The sequence below is a fragment of the Bos taurus genome, chromosome 16 (assembly GCF_002263795.3).
Source record: "Bos taurus isolate L1 Dominette 01449 registration number 42190680 breed Hereford chromosome 16, ARS-UCD2.0, whole genome shotgun sequence".
In the NCBI taxonomy this organism is placed as follows: domain Eukaryota; kingdom Metazoa; phylum Chordata; class Mammalia; order Artiodactyla; family Bovidae; genus Bos; species Bos taurus.
Window position 1 is genome coordinate 12,891,864 of NC_037343.1, and position 26,888 is coordinate 12,918,751.

Here is a 26,888-nt window from a genome sequence, read left to right on the forward strand (position 1 = left end):
AGGAATAATTTTTAAATTTCCTCTTTAAATACAGGATAAATTAAGGTTGGGACCTTCCAAATAAATGTTGCAGAGTATATCTCTTTTCCATTAAGTGCTGCTTAAGGAACACTGAATATTCACAATCAGTGTTCATTATGTTTTCCTTTAAAGAATTTGCAAGTATCCAGGGAACACTCCATTTGCATGTGTTTAAATGTTTATTTTTAAAGATAAAGAGTAGACAGAATTTTGTTTATCAAATGAATAGCCTGTGGAAACATAAAACAAATCCTGCTATTTTTCCTCCATTTTCTAATGTTCAAATAATCTGTAAAATAGACATATCAACAAAGTTAAGTAAACCCGTGAAAACATGGAAGTGGAAACATGGAAGATCTATTGAATCTTTATAGCTTCTCATATTGACATTAAATTATTCAAAATTATCATGGAATGTTTACACGTAGTGGAGTAGGAAATGGCAATCCACTCCAGTATTCTTGCCTGGAAAATCCCATGGACAGAGGAGCCTGGTGGACCACAGTCCATGGGTTGCAGAGTTAGTCAAAACTGAGGACATTTACATGTAGAAAGAGTATGATGTAGGAACATCTCAAAAGAAATGCATTTTGAAAATCTCTTTGAGTTCTATAAACAAATTACAGTGCTGAAGGAGAGAATGCTTAACTCCATACTTATTTGAGTAGATAATGTTGCAGTAATTTTTTGTTTTATGGGATAGGTACTGCTGTGCAGCTCATCATATATGCACTTATCCATCCTCTTTATTCCTCCTCTTTTCTTTATATTTTTATTGAGCTAAGAAAATCAATCCTTCTTACCCACAAGGCCCATTTCATATATGCCTGTGTGATGCCGCAGAATTAAACCAAGTGATCTATTTTGATGGTTTAATCAATGGCATATATATATGTGCCATTTTTTCTTTGTCATTAATCTGAGGGCCATAGCAGTTTAGATAACCACTGCATCATTATGTAGCAGATCCTGGTTGCAAAGAAATAGTTGATATACTAAACGAAGGGTTGTGTTTCGGTTCAGAATTTCTCTTTTTACAAAAGTGAAGTTTTGAATAATGCAAATTGTATTTAAAATTATCTGTATGATGCTAAACAGTCTCCCATGCAGCAACATGAAGATATATAGTTTCCTGAATTTATAATGTCATGAGAATATCCACTTATGGTTTAAGAGTGTATTATATCTCCATAAACTTTCTTTGTACTCTCCCAGTAAGAGATTTTTAAGTACCTGATAAAATAAACACATTCTAAACAAGTCACTTAAACATTCAGGCTTCAGATATAACATATTTTTCTACTGAAGTAAAGCATGTTTTCTAAATCCTAAAAAAACTTACATTGTGTTTGTATATTTAAAACATTTTAGCCTTGAAGTTTATCGATTGAGCTGATCTATCCTATCACTTCTTCCCTCCAAATTATAATCTGATTGTTAGCTTATCATTTACCTTCTTTACAAGAAAGGGAGCCATTTTTTATGACTTCCAATCTCTTTGCTATTTACCAGTTTCTTATAAATCTCTGACTTTAGAAATCGAGGAAAAGAATCATTGGCCATCAGACTATAGATTAACTTCTGAGCTTCATCAAAACATTTGAGAGTTGGTTCTGCAATATTCTTTGAGATGAGGTCCCTGGTACTGAAGTCAATGTTAATCTGTGGAAATAAATTGCATCACATTAGACTAGTTTCATAAAGACTGCATGGTCTATACAGATGGGAGATCCACATATGATCTGAATTTTTTTAAGCATCAAGTTAATCTTATGCAAAACAACAGAAAGGTCACACATTCATTTTCTGAAATGCAGAACACATGCTTTGTTTAATTACTTTACCTAGGTTGAGAGGGTTGGCGTTGACAGCAAACAGAGGTCAAACCTTATTTTCAGATTATAAAAAATGACAAAGGAGATGCATAAAAGAATTTTTATGACCTCACATTCTTTTTGCTTACCATCTTTTATTTCTTTCTAGTACTTTGGCATTAAGACCTAAAATGTTCTTCTATAGGCAGAGCAGTAATTAGAATTTACTAAACTGGCCTTCACCAGCACATTCCCTTTCTCCATAACTCCCGGTGTTGTTTCTCATAATGTTGCTTTTTATCCTAAATTGTGTTTCTTTTTGTTTGCCAAAATGGACCACCTAACACTCTACCCCTGTTCACAGAACACCACGCCTCCCATGGGATGTACATACACCCGCGCAGATGTGCGTATGTACGTTCTTGCCCCCTTAGCACTACCACAAGTAAGCATTCTCAGCAAGGTCTAATAGAGATCTATTATACTGCAACACAACACACCTGCAAATACACAAATGCCGCAAACCTCATGGAAATTCTTGTTCAGTTCTACCCATTTCCAGGATGCTTTCTGAGAAGCAGAAAATTTCTATTCCAAGTTTTTTCACTTAAACTGAAAATATTCGTGAATTATCAAAGAGATGTGAATCTTAAAACTCAAAGCTCACCAAAGGCAGGTGCTGCTGCTGCTATAATAGGCAGTCAAAATTATTTGTTGCATAGAATTATGTCTCTTGGCAAAATAAGGGAGACTGTAAAATGCTAAAAATTGGGGGTCTGGTGAAAAACTATAAGTTACAATTTATATTCATTGAAGTTAAAAGATAGGCAGACAGACCTTCAATCAAATTTCTTAGCTACTTACTTGCTGTTCACATGAGTAAAGCAAGTTTTACAGTTTCCTTCAACTTTCTATTTCCATAGTGTAAAAAAGGATAATAATAATGTCTTGAAGTCTTTTAAGGGCTAAATGAGATAAGTGATATCAAATTATTTCAATATTATTATTCTAGTAAAAAGAAAAAAATATTTTGAAAAGAATCATCAAAGGCTGCTATTTGCTCACTGATATTTTCTTTCTTAGGGATTTCAGCTACTTGGGGATTCAGATTACACCTTGTTTTTATTTCTTTGATCATCCTCTCAGTTCCTGCATCAAAGTTCCAGATGAAATTCTGCAAAGTCCTCCAAGGCTTCAAAATCTATAATCAGTTTCTGCTTCTTTACACAGAAAGATGGTGTGGAGTAGTAGTAAGATTATAGGATAGTTTTCCAATCTGTACTCTGACGCTTATGACCTTAGTAACCTGGGTTACCAAGCTATTTTTCATCTTTAAGCCCAGTCATTCTTGACTGAGTTGTTATAAAAATTAAAATGAGATGATCCATATAATCATTGATTACAAGATGCTTTCTATATTTGGAGAAAGTACTATATATTTTCTCTACAGTGTTATTTTAGATTTACACTTGAAGAATGAGAAGGAACCAGTTCTCTAAGAATCTGAGGAAGAAGGTTTCTGGCCAAAAAAAAAAAAAAAAAAAATTCAGAGTCCCCAAGGCAAGAACAAATTGGTGATGTTCTGAAGAGCCTCTGTGTTTGCGTGGTGGGGGTGCAGGGGGTGATAGAGTTCCTGTGGGGAGACTGGGAGAGGAGGTACAGGTCAAGTCTTGTAGGATTTATCTGCTGTGGTAAAGGGTTCCTATCTTTCTACTAGAAGCAGTGGGAAGACACTGAAGGGTTTTTGAACAGGGAGATGACATGATATCATGCCATGAATCTGGTATAGTTCTTGATTTCCATAGTGGGAATAAAGAGTAGTGGGTATTTTCAAGATTCTGTAGGAGTTTCTCAACATATAGTGGAATCTTTTTCATATCCTATCTTGTGTTGCTAGGGTATGAGAATATAGATTGCCCATTTCCTCTTTGAATGCGCTATTAATTCTTCAATGGTGTCATCTGCAATTTGTTTAACTTTATATTCCCCTTAATGGTAAATATACCAAGATAACTCCTTTAGGCATTCATTCATTGGCTGAGTTTTCACTGATAGCAGGGACAGTGTGTGCAGAGTGCTGCCTTATTATTTTATTCAGAATGGAACGCCTGCAATAGCTCCTTATTCCCTATTTAAAATGCCCAAAGCCCTGAACTTGGCATTCATGACCAATACAATATGGTCCAAACCTATATACTTTTTCTCCTCTCTGTGTGCCCTGTGTCACCACCAAGGTAGACTCTTACCCTCAAATTTCTTATATTTTGTTGCTGTTGTTGTTCAGTCGCTAAGTAGTATCTGAATCCTTATAACTCCCTGGACTGCAGTATGCCAGGCTTCTCTGTCTTCTACTATCTCCCAGACTTTGCTCAAATTCATGTACATTGTTACCAATGAATATTTTCCCTGACCATCCCAGGCTAGCTGAAACCCACTCCTCATCTAAGTCTTTCACAGTCTTTTATGTCCTTAAAGTGAAAGTTACTCTGTTGTGTCCGACTCTTTGTGACCCCGTGGACTGTCACCTCTGTCCATGGAATTCTCCAGGCAAGAATACTGGAGTGGGTAGCCATTCTCTTCTCCAGGGGATCTTCCCAACTGAGGGATGGAATCTGTGTTTCTTACACTGGAGAAGACTCTATCATCTGAGCTACCAGGGAAGCTCTTACGTCCTTAAAGTGAAAAAGTGAAGTCACTCAGTGGTGTCCGACTCTTTGAGACCCTGTGGACTGAAGCCTACCAGGCTCCTCTGTCCATGGGATTTTCCAGGCAAGAGTACTGGAGTGGATTGCCATTTCCTTCTCCAGGGGATCTTCCTGACCCAAGGATTGAACCCAGGTCCCCTGCATTATAAGCAGACGCTTTTACCGTCTGAGCCACCAGGGAAGTCCTTAAAGTTACATTCAAATAATATCTACCTTGTAAAGTTCACCTTTTCTGACCTGTGAAGGGACTTTGTGTTACTTACATTATATTTACATTTTGCCTATCCCTCACTATGCCTTGAACAGTGTAAGGATTCAATACATGTGTGTTGTATAAATAAAGTGAAAAAGGCTTCTACATTTGTTAAAAATCACGGTAGCATTTTAAGCAGAAATGTTCATTTCAATATATCACTGGTAATTAATATTATTTGTTCAAATATACTAACTTTGTATGTCTGACTTGCCCTTCTCACTTTTCTGATTTGCCTGTTTTCCTACCAATAAGCTGCCAACATCAGCTATAGATATCTAAGTGATGAGCAGAGACACTGTTCCCAGGAGGTAATCAGTAATCTTAGGAAGATGTGTCTTGGCAATTCATTTTAATGTCAGTGACAAAATATCACACCCACATGTTTTTATAAATGTCATTATTTTTCTCGAAGTTGTTCAAGCTGGAAACTTAAGAATCATCTCTGACAAATCTTTTTTCCCTCTGATCTCTCTCTTTCTCTATCTATATATAGAACTTTCCTTATTCACCTTTTCTTGGTAATTTCACAATGCTCTTTTTATTTATCACTCCTTCAGTTTAGTCCTCAGTCGTGTCCAACTCTTTGCGACTCCATGGACTGCAGCACCCCAGGCTTCCCTGTCCTTCACCAACTCCCAGAGTTCGCTCAAACTCATGTCCATAGAGTCGGTGATGCCCTCCAACCATCTCATCCTCTGTCGTCCCCTTCTCCTCCTGCCTTCAGTCTTTCCCAGCATAAGGGTCTTTTCAAATGAGTCAGTTCTTTACACCAGGTGGCCAAAGAATTGGAGCTTCAGCTTCAGCATCAGTCCTTCCAATCAATATTTAGGGTTGATTTCCTTTAGGATTGACTTGGTTGGATCTCCTTGCAGTCCAAGGGACTCTCAAGAGTCTTCTCCAATACCACAGTTCAAAAGCATCAGTTCTTTGGTGCTCAGCTTTCTTTATATTCCAACTCTCACATCCATACGTGACTACTGGAAAAACCATAGTTTTGACTAGATGGACCTTTGCTGGCAAAGTAAATGTCTCTGCTTTTTAATATGCTGTCTAGGTTAGTTATAGCTTTTCTTCCAAGGAGCAAACATCTTTTAATTTCATGGCTGCAGTCACCATCTGCAGTGATTTTGGAGCCCAAGAAAATAAATCTGTCACTGTTTCCCTTGTTTCCACATCTATTTGCTATGAAGTGATGGGACTGGATGCCATGATCTTAGTTTTTTGAATGCTGAGTTTTAAGACAACTTTTTCACTCTCCTCTTTCAGTTTCATCAAGGTGCTCTTTAGTTCTTCTTTGCTTTCTGCCATAAGGTTTGTGTCATCTGCATATCTGAAGTTATTGATATTTCTCCCAGCAATTTTTATTCCAGCTTGTGCTTCATTGAGCCCAGTATTTTACATGATGTACTCTGCATCTAAGTTAAATAGCAGGGTGACAATAAACAGCCTTGATGTACTCCTTTTCTGATTTGGAAACAGTCTGTTGTTCCATGTCCATTTCTAACTGTTCTTGATCTGTGTACAAATTTCTCAAGAGGCAGGTCAGGTGGTCTGGTATTCCCAACTCTTTAAGAATTTTCCAGTTTGTTGTGAGCCACACAGTCCAAGGCTTTGGCATTTTCAATAAAGCAGAAATAGATGTTTTTCTGGAACTCTCTTGTTTTTTCTATGACCCAGTAGATGTTAGCAATTTGATCTCTGGTTCTTCTGCCTTTTCTAAATCCACTCCTATCTCTTCCGTTTATTTTGTTTTTTTTTTTTTTTAGTGTAAACATTCACATATTTAATAGTACCTTTAAAATAAGCATTACTACATTTAAAATGGTTCCAAACAAATCTATAAATGGTAATATAAATTAAAAAATACAAACTTAAAGTAAATAAATTTAACTTTAGCTATGGTATAAATAATGGTAAATGTAAGTGTACCTTTGAGTCATTAAAATGTCTTTTTTAAAAAAGGACAGCATATTACCAGAACATTAGAAACCACAGCCATGATTCTCAAACTTCACCAATTGCCATTTGATATTATTTTGGCCACTGCATTCTTCCTTGAGTAAATTAATGCTATAATTTCCAGAATTAAGTCCCAAGTCTTTTTCAATAGCTCTTAAATTCTTTTCACACTCAGTGTTGAATACATGGCTTTTTTCAAATGAATAAAACAAGTGCATTTAAATTAGAGATCCATTTTGCGCAGACTCATTCGACTGAAGGAATCTCTGTGGCAGGTAACAGGTAATACTGCCTTGTATAACTGAGGGATCTTTCGGTTTATCAGAGGCTGTAGGGCCTCTTTAAGGCGATGATAATTTCTCTCCAGTTCCCTTTGATACCAGTTTATCTTTCTCACTCCAACTCTCCAGTTTAATCTTGTATAACATAATATTTTGCTTAAACCGTGGAATTTTTCTCTTAGTTGATCCCTCCCCTTGTACACACAGTGGACAGCATTCAGTTCAGTTCAGTTCAGTTCAGTCACTCAGTCGTGTCCAACTCTTTGTGACCCCATGAATCGCAGCTCCCCGGGCCTCCCTGTCCATCACCAACTCCCGGAGTTCACTCAGACTCACGTCCATCGAGTCAGTGATGTCATCTAGTCATCTCATCCTCTGTCGTCCCCTTCCCCTCCTGCCTCCAATCCCTCCCAGCATCAGAGTCTTTTCCAATGAGTCAACTCTTTGCATGAGATGGCCAAAGTATTGGAGTTTCAGCTTTAGCATCATTCCTTCCACAGAAATCCCAGGGCTGATCTCCTTCAGAATGGACTGGTTGGATCTCCTTGCAATCCAAGGGACTCTCAAGAGTCTTCCCCAACACCACAGTTCAAAAGCATCAATTCTTCAGCACTCAGCCTTCTTCACAGTCCAACTCTCACATCCATACATGACCACTGGAAAAACCATAGCCTTGACTAGACAGACCTTTGTTGGCAAAGTAATGTCTCTGCTTTTCAATATGCTATCTAGGTTGGTCATAACTTTTCTTCTGAGGAGAAAGCATCTTTTAATTTCATGGCTGCAGTCACCATCTGCACTGATTTTGGAGCCCCAAAAATAAAGTTTGACACTGTTTCCACTGTTTCCCCATCTATTTCCCATGAAGTGATGGGACCAGATGCCATGATCTTCGTTTTCTGAATGTTGAGCTTTAAGCCAACTTTTTCACTCTCCTCTTTCACTTTCATCAAGAGACTTTTTAGTTCTTCTTCACTTTCTTCCATAAGGGTGGTGTCATCTGCATATCTAAGTTTGTTAATATTTCTCCTGGCAATCTTGATTCCAGCTTGTGCTTCTTCTAGCCCAGCATTTCTCATGATGTACTCTGCATATAAGTTAAATAAGCAGGGTGACAATATTCAGCCTTGACATACTCCTTTTCCTATTTGGAAGCAGTCTGTTGTTCCATGTCCAATTCTAACTGTTGCTTCCTGACCTTCATACAAATTTCTCAAGAGGCAGATCAGGTTGTCTGGTATTCCCATCTCCTTTAGAATTTTCCACAGTTTATTGTGATCCACACTGTCAAAGGCTTTGGCATAGTCAATAAAGCAGAAATAGATGTTTTTCTGGAACTCTCTTGCTTTTTTGATAATCCAGCGGATGTTGACAATTTGATCTCTGGTTCCTCTGACTTTTCTAAAACCAGCTTGAACAACTGGAAATTCATGGTTCACATATTGCTGAAGCCTGGCTTGGAGAATTTTGAGCATTACTTTACTAGCATATGAGATGAGTGCAATTGTCTGGTAGTTTGAACATTCTTTGGCATTGCCTTTCTTTGGGAATGGAATGAAAACTGACCTTTTCCAGTCCTGTGGCCATGGCTGAGTTTTCCACATTTGCTGGCATATTGAGTGCAGCACTTTCACAACATCATCTTTCAATTTCACCAAAACATCACTTTCATTGTATGAATGTTCAGTCGACAACCATTAGTTTCTATAATATAAAATTTAAACATCTTACCCTTGCATTTGAGCTTCCTCATACCTGGGCTTCAAATGTTGTTTTGAAATTACCTCCTACTTATCTTTGGTGACATCCAGAGATGAACAGAAGTTCATCTACTTTCTGTTCCCAGAGTGAATTTTCTTTCTAAAGCTCTTGTTTATGCTGTTTTACCATCTAAAGTCCCTCTCTCCTCCACAACTTTATTCTGTACAGATTATCCTCAACCCTTTATGATTTAGCTGAAGTTGAATATCCTCCAAGAATCCTTCCTTGATCACAGAAAGAGTGTCACTATGATTTCCTTATCATCATACATTATTTTTTCAAAAATTTAAGAAATTTGATTTCTTGTTTAAATAGGTTTGGAGACAGTGGCTTCTGTCAATATTAAGTATTCAGTCTGATAATCAGAGGAGAAAATTTGTCACTATAAAGGGAATTCAGTAGTTTGTGGCATGGAATTAACCTGTCTTCTATCTGCTATCTTTCCCTATTTCTTCCCTGATTCTTTTTTCTCTACCTGTACCTCAACATATGAGCAGAGGAGTCAGACATCGTCTAAGTTCCGTGCCCAGTCTTCTCTCCCTGGATTATTTTCCTTGGTGACTTTGTCATCTCCTGTTTAAAAATATTTAAGCAATGACATTATCTCTAAAATAATCCTAAGGATATTTAAAGAAGATTATTTTAACTGTAAATATTAATAGTTAATATTCATCAAATATTACTACTGTTGTGCTAAGTCTTTATATGGCTACTGTATGTCACACACACATACCTATAAGATGGATAGTATTATTGTCCCTATTTTTCTTTAATAAAAAAAGACCTCATCTGAAAAAGTGGTTGTTTTATAGTAAATTTCTATAATTTATTCATTTAAATTATTTCATTGAATGGTTACTTAGGAATTGTGCTAAGATCTGACCATATAAAAATAATTGAGAGTCAATCAAGAAGACAGATTTTGAGAAAATAATCCAAAGGGAAGAAGCTACCTTCTTAAAAAAAAAAAAAAAAGTCTTTCTAAAGGAAATGAGGTTGTAAACTGATCATCAAGGTATTATCATGAGTATAGAAGATTATGGAAGGCACTTGGCCATGGAGGGAAAACTGGAAAAAGCTCAGTAGGTTTTCAGAGTGAAAGGAGCAACAGCTTGAAAAGGCATGAAGGTCTATATCACATAGACTTTTATAGGTCTTCTTAAATAATTTTTAATTAACTTGAAAGCAACAAGAAGATTTTTAAGTAATGTAAACACATGTGCTTGAAAAAACATATTACTGGCTGCTATGGGATATAATGACTAGTTGTGGATAAAGGGCAGAAAAATTAGTAAGTCATACCAGAAATTCAGGTGGTTAGTCATGGAGGATTAGGCTGGGTCATTTCACAGAGAATGGAGGGAAATGTATAGATTTCAGAGATACTTAGAATGTAGAATAGATGAAGCCTGCAACTGAATATTTATGAACTGGGATAAGCAACAACATTTTTTGGAATGACTGGATTTTAGAAATATTCTGAAGAATGAGATGACAAAGTGTCAATGGATCGGATATAGTGCTGAAGAGAAGAACCAAGAATGAGTATGAATTATTCAGCCAGAGCAAAAAGAATGGAATTGCCATTCACTGAGACAGAGAGACTCAGAGAAAAGTTTGAGGAGAAAATAAGGACTCAGATTTGTAGTGAAGTGTGAGATGCCCTTTTAGAGCCAGAGACTGGAAGAAATCCCCTGGGGAGTAAATGCAGGCAGAAAATAGATGACAACCACCTCCCCTCAAGATAGTATGTGCTGGGCTATAGGTAGGAACAGTAAAAGAAATTGGCAAAGAATTGTCAGTAAGAGAGGAAGAAATTAAGTACAGGAAGCCAACTGAAGTTAATGTTTCAGTTAAGAGAGCGTGATACGTGTCATTAAATGGTCCCAAGGAGTCAGTCTGAATAAGGTTTGAGTGCACTCTACCCACAACGCCCTGTCTTTTCTTCTTGAGTCCCCTGAAATTTTAGTATCAAGACAAAAGTGAAAATATTCAGCCTAGCACATATTTTGATACATACATTCCTTTAATATGATCACTTTGAGGTTCATGTCTGCCAACTGCATCTCCAATTGTGCACTCATCTCAAGTTTGATTTTTGGGGAAGTTGTTGTATCAATTTCCGTCTCAGAAAGTAAGCACAGAGGAGATATTGAGATTGGAGTAGTAGATTGAAAGCAGGCACCCTGACAGGAGGTAACCCTCTAGAGATGCAGGCCTCTCAACTGTGTGGACCTGAGGCCGTCCTGAGCTGCTTGGACCTTGGGTGAAGCTTAGACTCAGCTGAGCAGCTCAGATTAGTAGGTCCAGAGCAGGGGCTGAATGGCACATCGATTGATGAAATAAAGAGAGTTATATCTATATTATTTACTCATGGGAATAGTCACTGCATTTTGTTTCTATGGATACACTCAAGTTTCAAGGATGCTGAGAAAGACATTTAATTTGCTTATTTTTCCAAAGGTCACGAATTATCTTAGCTCTCTGAGACTGCTGCACTGCCAATCTCAGAAAACAAGACATAGGCTTATGATTCTCACAGAATGACAGCTGAGATGTCATTGCAACTGTTTAGCGACTTTTAAATCCTGTCATTTTTGAAAAGGCCTTGACACAGCTGACATTGACAACAATCCATTGCATTAAAATGAGTGCCTCTGGTTTGCATTGTTGTTTAAAAAATGATTTTATTATAATGAGCTAGGGATAGTTTAATGCTCAGGTGATTTTGATAACTCCAAGTTATGCAAGCCAATTCCTCTTTTCTATGACAACAGTTTTAACTTCTTTTGGCTTCCAACAAATTATTTTAGCAGGAAGAATGCATTTGAAACTGTACCTTTTGGCTTTCCTGTGACCCTAGACTGTGCTTTATATATTTTTACATAATTTGAATGAGAAGTTTTCAGTCGAACTCTCACATTCAAATGAGATTGCCTTTCCCTCATTTAGTATGTATAGTGTAGCAGGAGATGGTCATTATGCAAAGAGTGTGTGCATGCATATGGAAAGCGCCTTACTCAAATGGGGCAGGCAGCCTCCTCAACCTCATTCACAGCAGTGCTTAAAAATTACTATTCAAATTAAAGTTGCCTATAATCATGTTTTTGGCTACATAATTCTGTTTAATCACCATTAACACCTCTAGTATTACTTCATTTTTGGCATCATTAAAGGCACATGAATATCCTGAGGTATAGTCTCAAGGGTTACTATGAAAGTTGAGAATAGCCAAGTTTATAACATCGAGAGGGAATCCATTCTGCACAGGAGTGTATCCTTTGTCACAGTTGGTATTAAGGACAGAAATAAATGACATGAGTTGGGAGGCAGCACTGACACTCTAAATTGGACAAGAGAAATGAAAAAAAAAGAAATCAAACGTATGCAATCAATGTATAAAAGCTTGACGGATACGGATTGCTAAAAATAGATGTACGCAGCAAGTGCTATCTGGAGCAGGCGACAGAGAATAAGATGGACAGGTTTCCGTGAGGAACCCCGACACGCTAACCCAAGATTAAGTGGGACAGGGATATGCGCAAATTCAAAGAGCGTTTTGTTTTAGAGTTGAAAGGCAGTAGTCATTTTTTCAGAGGGCCAAAATGATACCACAGGCTATTAAATGAGATGCGCCTGTGACTTTTTTTTTTTTTTTTGCTTTACAAGTTTAAGAAGTTATACAAAATAGAGAGAATATGAGAAGAGAAATACAGCTTCTGACAGAAAGGAAGATAGACTCTATGTGACGAGATAGTTTTCTGCTTTCACCTTCAGTGTAAACATCGAGGTTCCCAGGCTGTGCCATGAACATTTAAAATAAGTAGAACATTTAAAAGAAGATCTAGAGGAAGGAAATTAAAATGTAAAAGCAAGGGCAGAAGACCTCCCTCCTTATGATCTGTGAATCTTAATGACTGCAGGACTCATCATTTTTCCTGTCTAAGCCTCAGTTCATTTTTCACCTGTACAAGGTGGGTGATTGTCGTGCCTAAGACAGAGTGCATGGTGATCGAGTCAGATAGTCCACATAAAAGCCCTGGGCAAGTGTGCGGCTTAGAGTTTCTTTATCTCTGCTTTTCTTCCTTTCTTCCTCCTCCTCCCCGTCCTCTTCTTTCTTTTTCTCTGTCTCTCTCTGTCACTCTCTCTCTTCCTTTTTAAGAGATCCCTTGAGCTGAAGAGGAAATAAACAAAGATGCAGAAATCACTAGGAATCAGAACATGCCCTTGGCTCCACTTATGCTTGGAGGCACCCAGAACTAGGCTTCTTCCTCTACTGGGCCAGCCTTCTAGGCACCAGCTGGTGCCCTGCTAGACTCTTCTTCGGTTTCCTCTCCTATCATCCTTCCATCCTTCCGTGTTGTCTTATTTCCTTCTGTATTCACATCTCTGATCAAAGCTCACTAATTACTTCCTTTGAGACATGTTTCCTGATCCCTTAGACTTGGACTTTTCCAGTTACAGTGACCACATCACCTGTATTTCCCTATCACAACATCCATGAACGTTTATTCTAATTTTTTTTTTTTAAAAACTAGAGTCTTCCCACCAATATGGTTAGCTTGATTTATTCAGAGACTCGGTCTTTTTTCATAGCTGCATCAGCATGGTGCTTGGTATGTAACAGACCACTAACTATTGATTAGTGTACAAAAACTTAGGAAATTAATAAATAAGCAAACATTATATCTTGCGGTGATTCTATAGTTTGGGGGCACTGTTGACAAGCAGCAACTTGTGAGTCAGGACCAAGACTCAACATAGCATCAGCTCATTGTGGAAGGAACACTTAAAAATGCAAAGAGAAAAGTGTTAGTCGCCCGGTCGTGTGCAGCTCTTTGCGACCCCATGGACTGTAGCTCACCAGGCTCCTCTGTCCATGGGATTTTCTGGGCAAGAATGCTAGAGTGGGTTGCCTTTCCCTTCTCCGAGAGATCCTCCCAACCCAGGGATTGAACCCAGGCTTCCCACATTGCAGGCAGATTCTTTACCGTTTTGAGAAAATAGGAATTAAAATGGAGGATACAAAACTGCCATTTTGAGAATATCAAGAAATGCCTATAGTGCCACGGGTTTCTCTCTGCCAAGAATTCAGAGGTCTATCTTTTCCCTCAGGATTATAAAACTAACCTTATTTTTGTGTGTGTGGGGTGTACCGTGTGGCTTGTGGGATTTTAGTTCCCTGATCAGAGCTCCAACCCCAAGCCCTCGGCAGCGAGAGTGCAGAGTCCTAAACGCTGGACCGCCAAGGAATCCTCAAAATTAACCTTATTTAAAATAAAGGCATGGTTTCTCTGGTGGCTTGGAGGTAAATAATCCTCCTGCCAATGCAGGAGACAGGTTTGATCCATGATCTGGGGAGATTCTTCATGCCTCAGAGAAACTAAGCCCCTGCACAACAAGTACTGAAACCCACGTGACATCCAGCCTGTGCTCTGCAGCAAGAGAAGCCACCACAGTGAGAAGCCCACACACCACACCCAGAGAGTAATCCCCATCATGCCAAAACTAGAGAAGAGCCTGTACAGAAGTGAAGACCCAGCATAGCCAAAAATAAATGAAGAAGGCCTTATCTCAATATTCTTCCTCAGTACTATTCAATCATTATCAACTTTTAGATATAATACAAGGACTTCCCTGACCATTTAGGACCTTTATAACAATGTCCCTTTAGAACCAGACATGGAACAATGCACTGGTTCAAAATTGGGAAAGGAGTACATCAAGGCTTTATACTGTCACCCTGCTTATTTAACTTATGTGCAGAGCACATCATGCGAAATGCCAGACTGGATGAAGCACAAACTGGAATCAAGATTGCTGGGAGAACTATCAATAACCTCAGATATGCAGATGATACCACCCTTATGGCAGAAAGCGAAGAGGAACTGAAGAGCCTCTTGATGAGAGTGAAAAAGCTGGCTTAAACTCAACATTCCAAAAATGAAGATCATGGCATCCGATCCCATCACTTCATGGCAAATAGATGAGAAACTGGAAACAATGACAGACTTTATTTTCTTGGGCTCCAAAACCACTGCAGATGGTGACTGCAGCCATAAAATTAAAAGACGCTTGCTCCTTGGAAGAAAAGCTATAATAAACCTAGACAGCATATTAAAAAACAGAGACATCACTTTGCTGACAAAGGTCCATCTAGTCAAAGCTATGGTTTTTCCAGTAGTCACGTATGGATGAGAAAGTTAGACCATAAAGAAGACTGAGCACCAAAGAATTGATGCTTTCGAACTGTGGTGTTAGAGAAAACTCTTGAGAGTCCCTTAGACAGCAAGGAGATTAGACCAGTCAATCCTGAAAGACATCAACCCTGAATATTCATTGGAAGGACTGATGCTGAAGCTGAAGTTCCAATACTTGGGCCACCAATTGCGAAGAGCTGACTCATTGGAAAAGTCCCTGATGGTGGGAAAGATTGAAGGCAGAAGGAGAAGGGAATGACAGAGAATGAGATGGTTGGATGGCATCCCTGACTCAATAGACGTGAATTTTAGCAGACTCCAGGAGATAATGAAGGACAGGGGAGCCTGACATGCTGCAGTCCATTGGGTTGCAAAAACTGGGACACGACTGAGCAACCGAACAACAAAGACTTCCCTGGTGGTCCAGTGGTTAAGCCTCTACACGCCCAGTGCACAGGGCACAGATTTGATACCTGGTCAGGGAACTAAGATCCTGCATGCTGCATTATGTGCCCCCCACCAAAAGAAACAGAAAAGAAAAATAAAAATCCTAAAAATAGATATAATGCAAACAATTTCATCTGTTTTTAAAATTTTTCCACTTAATCATTTGTTGCTTTGCTGTTTTTTCCTGGTTCTAGAAATCTAATTTTTTAACCCAACTAGACTGACTGTTTCTTTTGAGCCAAACCATGCTGCTGCTGCTGCTAAGTTGCTTCAGTCGTGTCCGACTCTGTGCAGCCCCATAGACGGCAGCCCACCAGGCTCTGCTGTCCCTGGGATTCTCCAGGCAAGAACACTGGAGTGGGTTGCCATTGCCTTCTCCATTGTGTGAAAGTGAAAAGTGAAAGTGAAGTCGCTCAGTCGCGACCGACTCGTAGCAACCCCATGGACTTCAGCCTACCAGGCTCCTCCGTCCATGGGATTTTCTAGGCAAGAGTACTGGAGTGGCTTGCCATTGCCTTCTCCAGAGCCAAACCATAGTTTCAATCTATTCTATTTTCTTGCATTTCCTTATCAAGCTACCTCATTTCCACAACACACTGCATTGTACTTCTGTGTTTATTATGTGTTCTCTTGCTTAGACCCAACTTCCCTTCCATGGAAGGAATTTATCTTATGGTGGTTAATTGTAGGCACAGAATAAGCATTTATTGATATGAAATAAGAGTCACCAAATAACACTGTGCTACAATAAAAATTAAAAGCAAAACATCCAGACACAGATATTTTAAAAGTGTCCTGCATAACGCATTAAGATTCTTTTCCTTTATGATGATAGTTTCTTCCCTTTAATGGGTTATGATGTCTTCACAGTTAATAAATACATTTAAGAATTAAATTTTTTGTAATTTTTTTTTTTTTTTACTTAAAAGACTGCCAATGTATTTGCTCCCAGATTGGTCATAATTTGAATTTGAATTTATATAATTTTTAAACATCACAGTGTGGTATAATTGGGAACATTTTCTAATCTCACAGAATGACAATCAACATAAACAGTTTTCTCTTTAATCATATATTTTCCATCCTCACTAATTTTCTTATTAATATAAGAGATGATACAAACATAATTCATAAATGACAGAAATAAAACATAAATATTTAAAATATGTCAGTATCTTGGGTTTCCTGGATGGCTCATACTATTTTAATTTTTTTTAAGATTTACATTCTTCTGAAACCAAATATTGTTTGAAATTTTTAAAATATTATGAAATTAATGGTCCAAATTGAAGGAAGAATAAATACAATGTTAAGAATTTTTTTTTTCTTTGCCACATTCGAGTTCTTACTGTGTGTGGAGTAGGGACACTTTAAAATATATATTGCTTATCTAATAATTTTCTCATTTTCAGAATACTTGGTCAGAAATATCTGACTCACACTTTTATTTCCCCTTGCAATATCTTCTGAAAATATCTAGGTATAATCCATGCAATTAGTAGATATTTCTACCTGAAACTCATGATTTGCTAATGTGTTTTTCTAATTTGTGTTCATATATATATATAAAACATTTGTGTGTGTGTGTGTGTGTGTTTATATATATACACACACATACACATATATATACATTTAGGGGCTTACTTGGTGGTTCAGACAATAAAGAATCTGCCTTTAGTGTAGGAGACCCAGGTTCAATCCCTGGGTCAGGAAGATCCCCCAGAGAAGGGAATGGCTACCCACTCCAGTACTCTTGCTTGGAGAATTCCATGGACAGAGAAGCCTGGCGGGCTATAGTTCCTGGGGTTGCAAAGAGTCGGATACAACTGAGTGACTAACACTTTCACTTTCATGTATACATTTATCAAGTCATTCAAAGTGGCTTGTCCTCAGATGGTCTTAGAAGTTAGTTAATATTTTGGGGTAGAGTCAGTAGCACTTATAGTGACTTGTGTAAAGAAAAAAAGGAATTAAAACTTCTTAAAGACTATTCTGCCTGTTGCAAACCCTAGATATGCTATCTCATTCACCATTTTCATCTAACCTATATGATTGCTGTGTCCTTTTTCACAGTTACGTTTTTAGATGAGGAAAGTGTGGCTTAGAGGGATGAAATAGGTCAACACAAGATTACAAGATTTGAGTCTGTGTTTCTAACCTTTAGATTTTCTACTACATCACACAATTAGTGTAGAAGACCAAAGAGATGATAAAACTCTGAGGGAGAGGGCATAAAGTTTCCTGCAATTATCATCTCTCATAGAGACCTGAAAGTTGTTTTTCTGTGCAGTTTTGCCTATTAGAATAGGAAACGAAGAACCATTAGTAACATCCATTTATAGACAGGGATTGTTAGTAAATAGTCTGATGGTAAACTGTCTAATTGCATCAATTAAAAACTATTGTCATGCTAGCAATTTTACAGATGAAGAAATAAAGACATGAAAAGTTGAAAAGAAAGTAAATGGGACTTAATAGACATCTGGATGATGTGACCTTGTCATTGTTCTCTATTTTAGGGTTTTCTACCAAGGAAATTGGTTATAATTTTGATTTCTTTATGCGAGACAGTTTTACAACTGTAATTGAATATTGAAAAATGAAGAATGCTTTCATATGAATCTCATTCTTGCATTAATTTTCTACTTATGAAAATGGTATTTTCCAACCTGCATATCAGATATATCACGTTGTCTTGTGAAGTCTGCCTACTAGATAAATCTAGGTTACTTCCCACCCTCTCTTTATCTTTATCACTGCCTGTCCAGCCTTAAACCACTGCTTCTCATTAGTGATATCAAAATGCTTGTGATTTCTGGAAAACTCTAGGGAGTTCTGTACATTTACACTGTACACTGTGCCCTCAGTCTGAAATACTTTCTTCATTTGCTCTCTTGATAAATATGACATAGTTTTCATATGTGAACCACCCTACAAATCCATCCTATAAATCTCTGGATAGACTTCATGGCTCTTCCACACACTGCTAATAACAAGCTTTAAATGATTCAACTTATTAGTTGCCTATTGTGTATTTGACTGGTTTTATCACATGTCAATCTCCCCTTCTACTGTGTGACTTCATTGTGGGAACAGACTCTCAAAAAATTTCCATTTAATGACTCATACTAATACTTGTAATATATAATATATAATTGATGGGCTATAGCAAGATATGCTGGAGACTGAAATTGGTATGTAAGAGACAAATGTCCTTTAGTTAATTTGAATTGGAAATAATTAATGGCAAATAATAGGAAAGATGATGGCTGTTTCAATTGTATATATACACTTCATCTTCAATGAGAATTTTGTCATATCCAATAATAATATTTTTAGACGGTTTGAGACAATATAATCCGTGATTTGTAAAACAACTATAAAATTAACTCGATGGACAAATTATAAAATAAGTATGAAAGCTTTGTATCCTAAAACAATAACTGTACTATTCTTTTAAATTATTACCATATTAATTTATTTTGGCAGGAAAGATTAGGAAAATAAAACTATTTTATCCAAATTGATATAATTTATTATATAACTTTGAGTTCAGCTGTAATTAAAAGATTACATTTCTTTAGTATTAATGTAAGATTTTTCATATATAATATTTGAAAAACTTAAAATAATCATTAAGCAGATTCATGAAGAAAAATAAATTTGGCTTTCAAACCAATAATAAATAGATTACCTTTAGAGTTGATTTCAAAGCCTTTTAGGGAATGACACATTAATCAACTTGACAAATCTTACACACTACATTTAAATTTTTCTGGACTCATTTATTGATTCTTAGATAGTGACTGGGAAATGAATGCTGAAATAGCTCCACAGGAGTTAAGTTACTTTTTCTTTCCCCCTTTGAATTCCACTCTAAGCTTCAGTGGTTCATAAGTCAGCAAAATTGTACTGTACCAACATATGCTTCAGTAATTAATGTCCATCTAAAACTTGAACTATTGATACAGCAACTTTATGCCGTAGATTAAAAAAAAAAGTTTGCATTTCATCTTTGCTGTCCTCTGTCCTCATTAGTACAATAACTTCTCATACCGTGAATTTTAATTTTGGATTAGAACATATAGTAGCTGTCACTTGGGAGGGTATCAGTATTTCAACTCTGTAGGGAGAGATGACGTAGGTGGTTTATGTTTGGTGCTAGTGACTTAAGATAGATTCCCGTTTGCTGCTTAGGCATTAAAACTCTCTGCTTAGATGTTATAATCAGTGAGGGATTACAGCAGTTTTAAAATGTAAATAGTTTAAACTTTAAAGTTAAACATTAAGGGGATGCAGCAGAGATGATCATTATTTGGTTCTGGAAATTAAATCAATTATAAATGAGATGGTATACACATAAAACATTTTTGAGGGGCTCTTCTCAAAGTCCTTCCAGGTTTTCCTGTAAGGCCTTCTCTATTTTCCTGATCTTAATGCAGCACAGGTGGAATCTGACAACTTGAGACATACCCGTGGCTCATTTTTACTGTTGTAGGACCAGGCCACCCGCACACCTGTGGCTCATTTTCACCACGCTTATCTGCCCACGCAGGATGGCTGGCTGCTCACTCCCTGTCCACTCCCTGCTCCTGGAGCAGTTCCTGGTTCCCTACAGCCCACTCACAGGATGGACCTTAGTCAGTAAACATCTGTATGTTTGCCCCTCAGGCCCAGATAATGACTCTTTAGGACAAAATGATGCCCTTTGATAGTTGAATAAGGGAAGACCTCTGCCCCAAGAAGGTGCTCAGAGGGCCCTGACCCTCTGCTGGTTTCCCTGGTAACCCAAGAGCCAATCGGATGTCAGTCATTTCCCCTAACTAGTAGCCTTCCCATTCTTCCCCATCCCCCACGGCGAAGTCTGCTTCCATGTTCCTTCCACCGTCCACCCCAAACCATGGTGTGTGGCTCCAGGACCCTACTTAAGACGTGTAAGCTCCCGCATTCAGTGGATGTCTCTGCAAGCCTGCGGGGTGCAGCCCAACAGCCATGAAGGAAATAAAGTCAAGCAACCCCCTCTTTGAGAAGGTAAGGCATTATTATATGCCGTGATGTGGGCCTCCAGAACATTAAATATTATGAATTTGTACTGTTGGTTAGTAGGTTTTACCTTCACATATGTATCTTTTTTTATTTAAAAAATTGTATTCAAGAGTTCTATTCCAAATCGACCCCTGTGCTTACAAAAGGAAAAATGAAGCTGAATTTGAAATCCAGAAGCACGCTTAAGTAGGATTTCTGTAGAGCTGTTTAATTGGGAACATTAGACTGTTTTTTTAAGAGCCTGCTTGTTGTGCTCAGAAAATAGAAACACTGAAGCACATAGAGAGCGCTGGAAACTATTTAGTGAATCAGTGCCAGAGGATCACCGTAAGGAACTTCTGTTCAAATTTACGGATATCTTCTGTTTGAAGACATGGTGACAATTTAATTTCCCTTGAGGTGGCCTTAGTGTCCTTCAATTGGGAGCAGATGTGTTAGTGGATAAGTGGATAAATATTCACTGTTGTGGAATATTTCACTCACCTCTTTGGGGGCATCAGCTTCAATGAATTCAGAATAAATCATCCTGGCTTTGGAAGCAATTTTTTCTGCACTTTCTGTTTTCTTAAAGTCTTCACAGGCAAGCCAGAACTCAACATTTTCTTCACTAAACTCTGATTTTAGGAATGTTCGAAAAGCATCTAGACCAGCTGTAAAATACACGAGGAAAAGGTTTGTGTATCACACAGCGCAGTCATGTGACCAATTGTATACATTGTTTAGTGAAAGCATTTGAGGATTCAGTGGCAAATATTTATCATCCCTCAAATATAGCATTTATACATTTTAGTTTTTAACTTTAGAAAGCTTGATTTTGGATCAGTAGTCATCGATGTAAAATATTCAATCTATTTTTCTAATATTAGCACTTTAAAAAAATTGAAAAACAACCAGAAATGCTAGGATTCCTGTACGTTCCAGCTCTTTTCACTGTCTTATTTTCAGCCACATTTAAACATTTATTATTCCTGTTCATAAATGTTTAAGTTTCTGACCACCTGTTTAGCCTCTTTTCTCTAGTTTCCTCATGTAAAATGTGCCCCAGAATCTTCTTTGGCACACACAGAACTCTTTTGAGAAGGCAATGTTTCTAAATCTTTTACAGCCAAGGATAGTTACGAGAGGGCCTCTACTGAGGTATGAGGTACCAGGTTAGAAAGATTATTATCAAATTCCTGCAGTTGCCTGAACTAAGCAGGCCTTTCAGTTTGTGTTAGTTTCAGTCCGTACCTTCCTATGGCAGCGTCTGCGCGTCAGTGAGACTGTGCGTCTTGGAGGAGGAATCACCCATTGGCACGCTTGTCCTTCAGAGGATTTGCCTTCTGAAAATTGGTGGTTTTCTCCTACACCTGCCAAGGGGGCCCCTCAGCCTGGCTCAAAGCCACTCCTCCCTAACTATGTGCTAGAGGGCTGACTCTTCAGGTTGCAAAGTAGGGAGAAATTGACTAGCAAAAAAGTAAGTATCAGAGAAACATGTATGGAAAGGGGCCTAAGTTAGTTGTTTATTGGTTGCTGCAAGTTGGAAGGAAAGTGAAGGTTAGTATAGAAAATAGAAAAGGTCTTCATGGAAGAAGGTGATTATCTAGAAGCCCTGGATTAAAACTAAGCATAACAATTTTATTTTTAATGATTCGAAGTACAGTTGAAATAACAGGTCGTTGCAAAAGATTTTCAGATACCAATTAAAATTCTCAGTATAAATATTGCAGAGTGTGAAAGTTGTTAATATGTAATCACTATAAAAATTCAATTGCACATGTCTTGTGTTTAGAAAATACATTAGAGAAGTTTCTGTGACACAAATTTGGTTTATAAAAATCCTCTTAGTAACACAATTAAAATTTTCCATGAGTTTGATCCAAACAATGATGAATTTGAGAGGTCTAAATAGAATTTATACTAAAAAATCTATTTTATAAAGTAAAGTATATACTTTAATAATACTGAAAGAATATTGAGGAAGCATGTCTGGCACTATTTTATACGTGTGTCGTTAAAGCATACGAAACTATTTTGCAATATGGGTTATCTAAATACATCCCAGAGAGATGGGAAGTTAAAGATCTAAAAAAATATCATTATTCTCTCCCCTCCTGCCATATTCATAGAGAGAGACATTGAACTAACAGTCACTCCTCCTTTTTTCCTCCCATTGCCCTGTTTGGACACATAGGAACAGAATAAGCAGGTAACACTGGGGCTAGTTATCTCTTCCTTGCATAGACAATCACTGAATCACTCATCTATTATATACATACAATTTGAAAGTTCACAGGTCGTCAAGTGACTTTAGAATAGCCACAGCCACAGCCATATATTATCTGAGGGTCCCTCTGTGTGAGGGAATAGTTATGGGTAAGTGTGACAGGGGCTGAGGAGTGGAATATGTCAGGAGCAGGTGGCAGAAGGCACATTAATATCTCTGCTCAGTATGTGCAAGGCGTATCATCAAGTTACCAAACAAGCAGGTAATATGGTGGGTCATCTGTTTAAAGCATTGAAAAGCATGGGAGATATTTTTCTGGTTTTAGAAAAGCAAAATCCAGACAGCTTTGCAGATGAATCTATGACTTTTGTACTTTCTGTGGGCATGAGGTACAAAATCCCAGGATATCTGCAGGGTGGTGTGTCTGCCTTCATCTATAACCTTCATGCCTCTGTCTGCACTGCTGCAGCGGCCAATCCCCCACCTGCAGAGACACCTTCCCTAGGGTGTTAGCAAACCTGATCTGTCCCGCTTGTCATGTATTTAAGGAAAAAAGAAACATGCTCTTGAAACTTACAGAAATGAAATTCCATATGGCTTTCATATATGTTTTTAGTTGGATTCTAGGGTTTTGATGGGTTATTTTATGTCTGTGCTTTGTGTGTGTGTGTAGTGTCTGACTCTTTGTGACCCCATGGACTGTAGCCTGCCAGGTTCCTCTGATCACGGACTTTGTCATTTCTTACTCCAGGGGATCTTCCCTACCCAGGGATCGAACCTGAGACTCTTGTGTCTCCTGCATTGGCAGACAGATTCCTTACCACTGTGTCTCCTGGGAAGCCCAAAGTATGTGTGCATGCGTGCTTGGTCATGTCAGACTCTGCAGCCCCATGGACTGTAGCCCACCAGGATCTTCCGTCTATACTTTAGGAATTAGTTATTTAAGAATCATAAAATGATAGTGTAATTTCATCTGAATCAAATTGTTTTTATGAAAAAAAAAAAAACAGCCATGAAGAACATATTCAGATTTATCATGTTTCAAGCATTTCTAATATTCTGATATTTACTTTATAAATTTAAAGTGGAAATGCCATTTGATTAGAACAAACACTACGTTTAAATATTTTCTATGTATGTCTCTTGTAGCATCATTTCTATCCTGTATGAGACAGAAATGCTGTAAAGCAGGTTTGTACAGCAAACGCAGAATTCTAGATATCTTTGTATATGACTGTTTTATATTAAATTCTGGGATGTTTTATTTATAATTGACCAAACGCACTTTATTGAGCCATCATTTTAATTACAAGTATATATCCACAGTGTACATATTTATATATATATACAAATATATTCAAATATGTTTTTGTATTCTCTAAAGTAAGAATAACTTAGTTGGAATAAATACTTTATTTTAGCCTGAAGAAGCAAACAATTTATTTAAATTTTCAACTTTTCAATAGTTTGTATGTTTTAATTTGCAACAATAATAGTCATGCTGCTGCTGCTGCTAAGTCTCATGAGTCGTGTCCGACTCTGTGCAGCCCACCAGGCCCCGCCCTCCCTGGGATTCTCCAAGCAAGAACACTGGAGTGGGTTTCCATTTCCTTCTCCAATGCATGAAAGTGAAAAGTGAAAGTGAAGTCGCTCAGTCGTGTCTGACTCTTAGCGACCCCATGGACTGCAGCCTACCAGGCTTCTCTGTCCATGGGATTTTCCAGGCAAGAATAGTGGAGTGGGGTGCCATTGCCTTCTCCGAATAATAGTCATGATATATATCAAATGATAATGAGACTGGCTTCCCTGGTAGCTCAGCTGGTAAAGAATCTGCCTACAATGCAGCAGACCCTGATTCTACTCCTGCTTTGGGAAGATCCCCTGGAGAAGGGATAGGCTACCCACTCCAGTATTCTTGGGCTTCTTCAGGCTAAAATAAAGTATTTATTCCAACTAAGTTATTCTTACTTTAGAGAATACAAAAACATATTTGAATATATTTGTATATATATATATAAATATGTACATTGTGGATATATACTTGTAATTAAAATGATGGCTTAATAAAGTGAGTTTGGTCAATTATAAATAAAACATCCCAGAATTTAATATAAAAGTCATATACAAAGGTATCTAGAATTCTGCGTTTGCTGTACAAACCTGCTTTACAGCATTTCTGTCTCATACAGGATAGAAATGATGCTACAAGAGACATATATAGAAAATATTTAAATGTAGTGTTTGTTCTAATCAAATGGCATTTTCACCATTTCTGTGGTGGCTCAGATGGTAAAGAATTCACTTGCAATGTGGGAGACCTGGGTTTGATCCCTGGGTTGGGAAGATTCCCTGGAGAAGGGGATAGCTATGCACTCCAGTATTTGATATACATCAAATGATAATGAGACTAAGACAACTTTATCACTTCCTTTCTATTTGGAATTTTCTTGTTCTTTTAATGTCTGTAATTTCTATAATCTTGTATTCATTTATTTATTTATTTTTAAATTTTTAAATTTAAATTTATGTATTTTAATTGGAGCCTAATTACTTTACAATATTGTATTGGTTTTGCCATACCATTTAGACTCAATCTAATTCCATTTAAACTTTGGGCCTGTATAAGTTTGTAAGACTTTGGGGAATCTTATACTTCACATATTGATCAATCTCATTGTTTATAACATGTCTACAACTTTCAGAATTTATTTATTTAATTTTAATCCTTGCATTTTTAGGCCTGTTATCATTTGGATCTTACCTTGATTGGTTAAAAGTGTGTCCATATTTTCAGACCACGCCACTGTTTCTGTAGTTGGTGACCTGTGGAAACAACATCTACCCTTGACCATAGCATTGTGATCTTTTTCTTCTGTAATCTATAGTAATATTTGAGTTATGTGTATTTGTTGAATTATATCATTTAAATGAGCTTTGTATCACTAATTAAGCTACAAAAGGTCAACAAGGATTATATAATATTTTCCACAGTGGAAAGCAATAGCAAAGAAAAGGGAATGTGATTTGACACCAGCAAATTATTTACTATTCTAACCAACAGTATTGATCATACTTGCAAATTCTTGATTTCTAATGAAGGTATAAGAGAGATTGCTCCTTGCTCTGTAGAGCCTAGTGAATTTAATCTCAACTGTATTAATTGTTTTTATGTTGGTTACACTAGTCTGTTCCTGAAGAGTTATCATGATAGCAATGAACTGTTTTCTAAGTTTTCACAGTCTACAAAATTGTCCATTTCATAATTATGCATCTTAAGTTTCTTTATAGTTTTAAAGATTTTTTAATGTGGGATGATCTTGAAAATGTTTATTTATAGTATTTTAAGGAGTCTTCACCCCATTTTGAGACAGCCTTCATTTCTCTTTAAAGGTATGCTTCCATCTGGGTTGATTTATTTAAATCTAGGTATCTGTCAGGACAGAGTAATATCTTTTCCAAAGCAGTCAAAAAATTTATTGACTTAAGTCTTCTGAAGAAGGTATACTTTGGGAGATGTGATGTAGAAATAATAAATCAAGTTTCTGATATAAACTTTCTGAGATGTAAATATATCATGCATTATTCCCCTTAATAAACAAAGATCCTAATGAAATAAGTCCCCATCCATAGAAAACATCTGCTACCCAGAAGAAAAATCTTGGATGATGTAGCTGTGATGTGCAAATTACTTATTAGCTATGGAAAGGAATGATCTAATTGAAGGTTTCTATTAAAAAGATTGATAGTCTCACATCCAGTCATTCTTATAAAATTTATATTTGCATATCAAGGTGACTAATCTTAAATATGCTCGTGTGATGCAGTCCCTATGTTTTTACATTCTATTACTTTGTGTGATTTGCTCCAGTTTGCATTGCTCTCCTCTCTCCTGCTGTTGTAGTTATATTCTCAGCTGGTAATATCTGTACTCAGAGGCCACACAGAGGGGCTGGGTGACAGGGAGCACATGCTGATATCTCCCAGTACTTGGATTTCCTATCTGCCATTTCTTTTACTTTTTCCTCAATGACAGGCAACTGATTTTCCTTTCTCCCTTGATCTACTAAATCTTGGGAACACAAGGTTTCCTGTGAAGCCATTTTGAAATGGTGTTCTTTCATTCAAATGAACTGAAAGGCATTTTCATTTCTCACCTTTTATAAATGGAGAATGGGACCCTGTATACGATCTA

The 26,888-nt window shown here is 37.3% G+C and overlaps 1 protein-coding gene across 1 annotated transcript; it reads right to left on the reverse strand.

Moving 5' to 3' along the window:
- Window positions 1-1,262: 1,262 nt before the first annotated feature.
- Window positions 1,263-26,796, reverse strand: RGS21 (regulator of G protein signaling 21). Its single transcript, XM_059875857.1, has 4 exons — window positions 26,713-26,796; window positions 25,458-25,575; window positions 20,974-21,140; window positions 1,263-1,683 (listed from the first exon to the last, which is right to left on the reverse strand). Exons 1-4 carry the CDS (start codon window positions 26,794-26,796, stop codon window positions 1,480-1,482), a joined length of 573 nt encoding a protein of 190 aa, XP_059731840.1. The 3' UTR covers window positions 1,263-1,479.
- Between the last annotated feature and the right edge of the window lie 92 nt (window positions 26,797-26,888).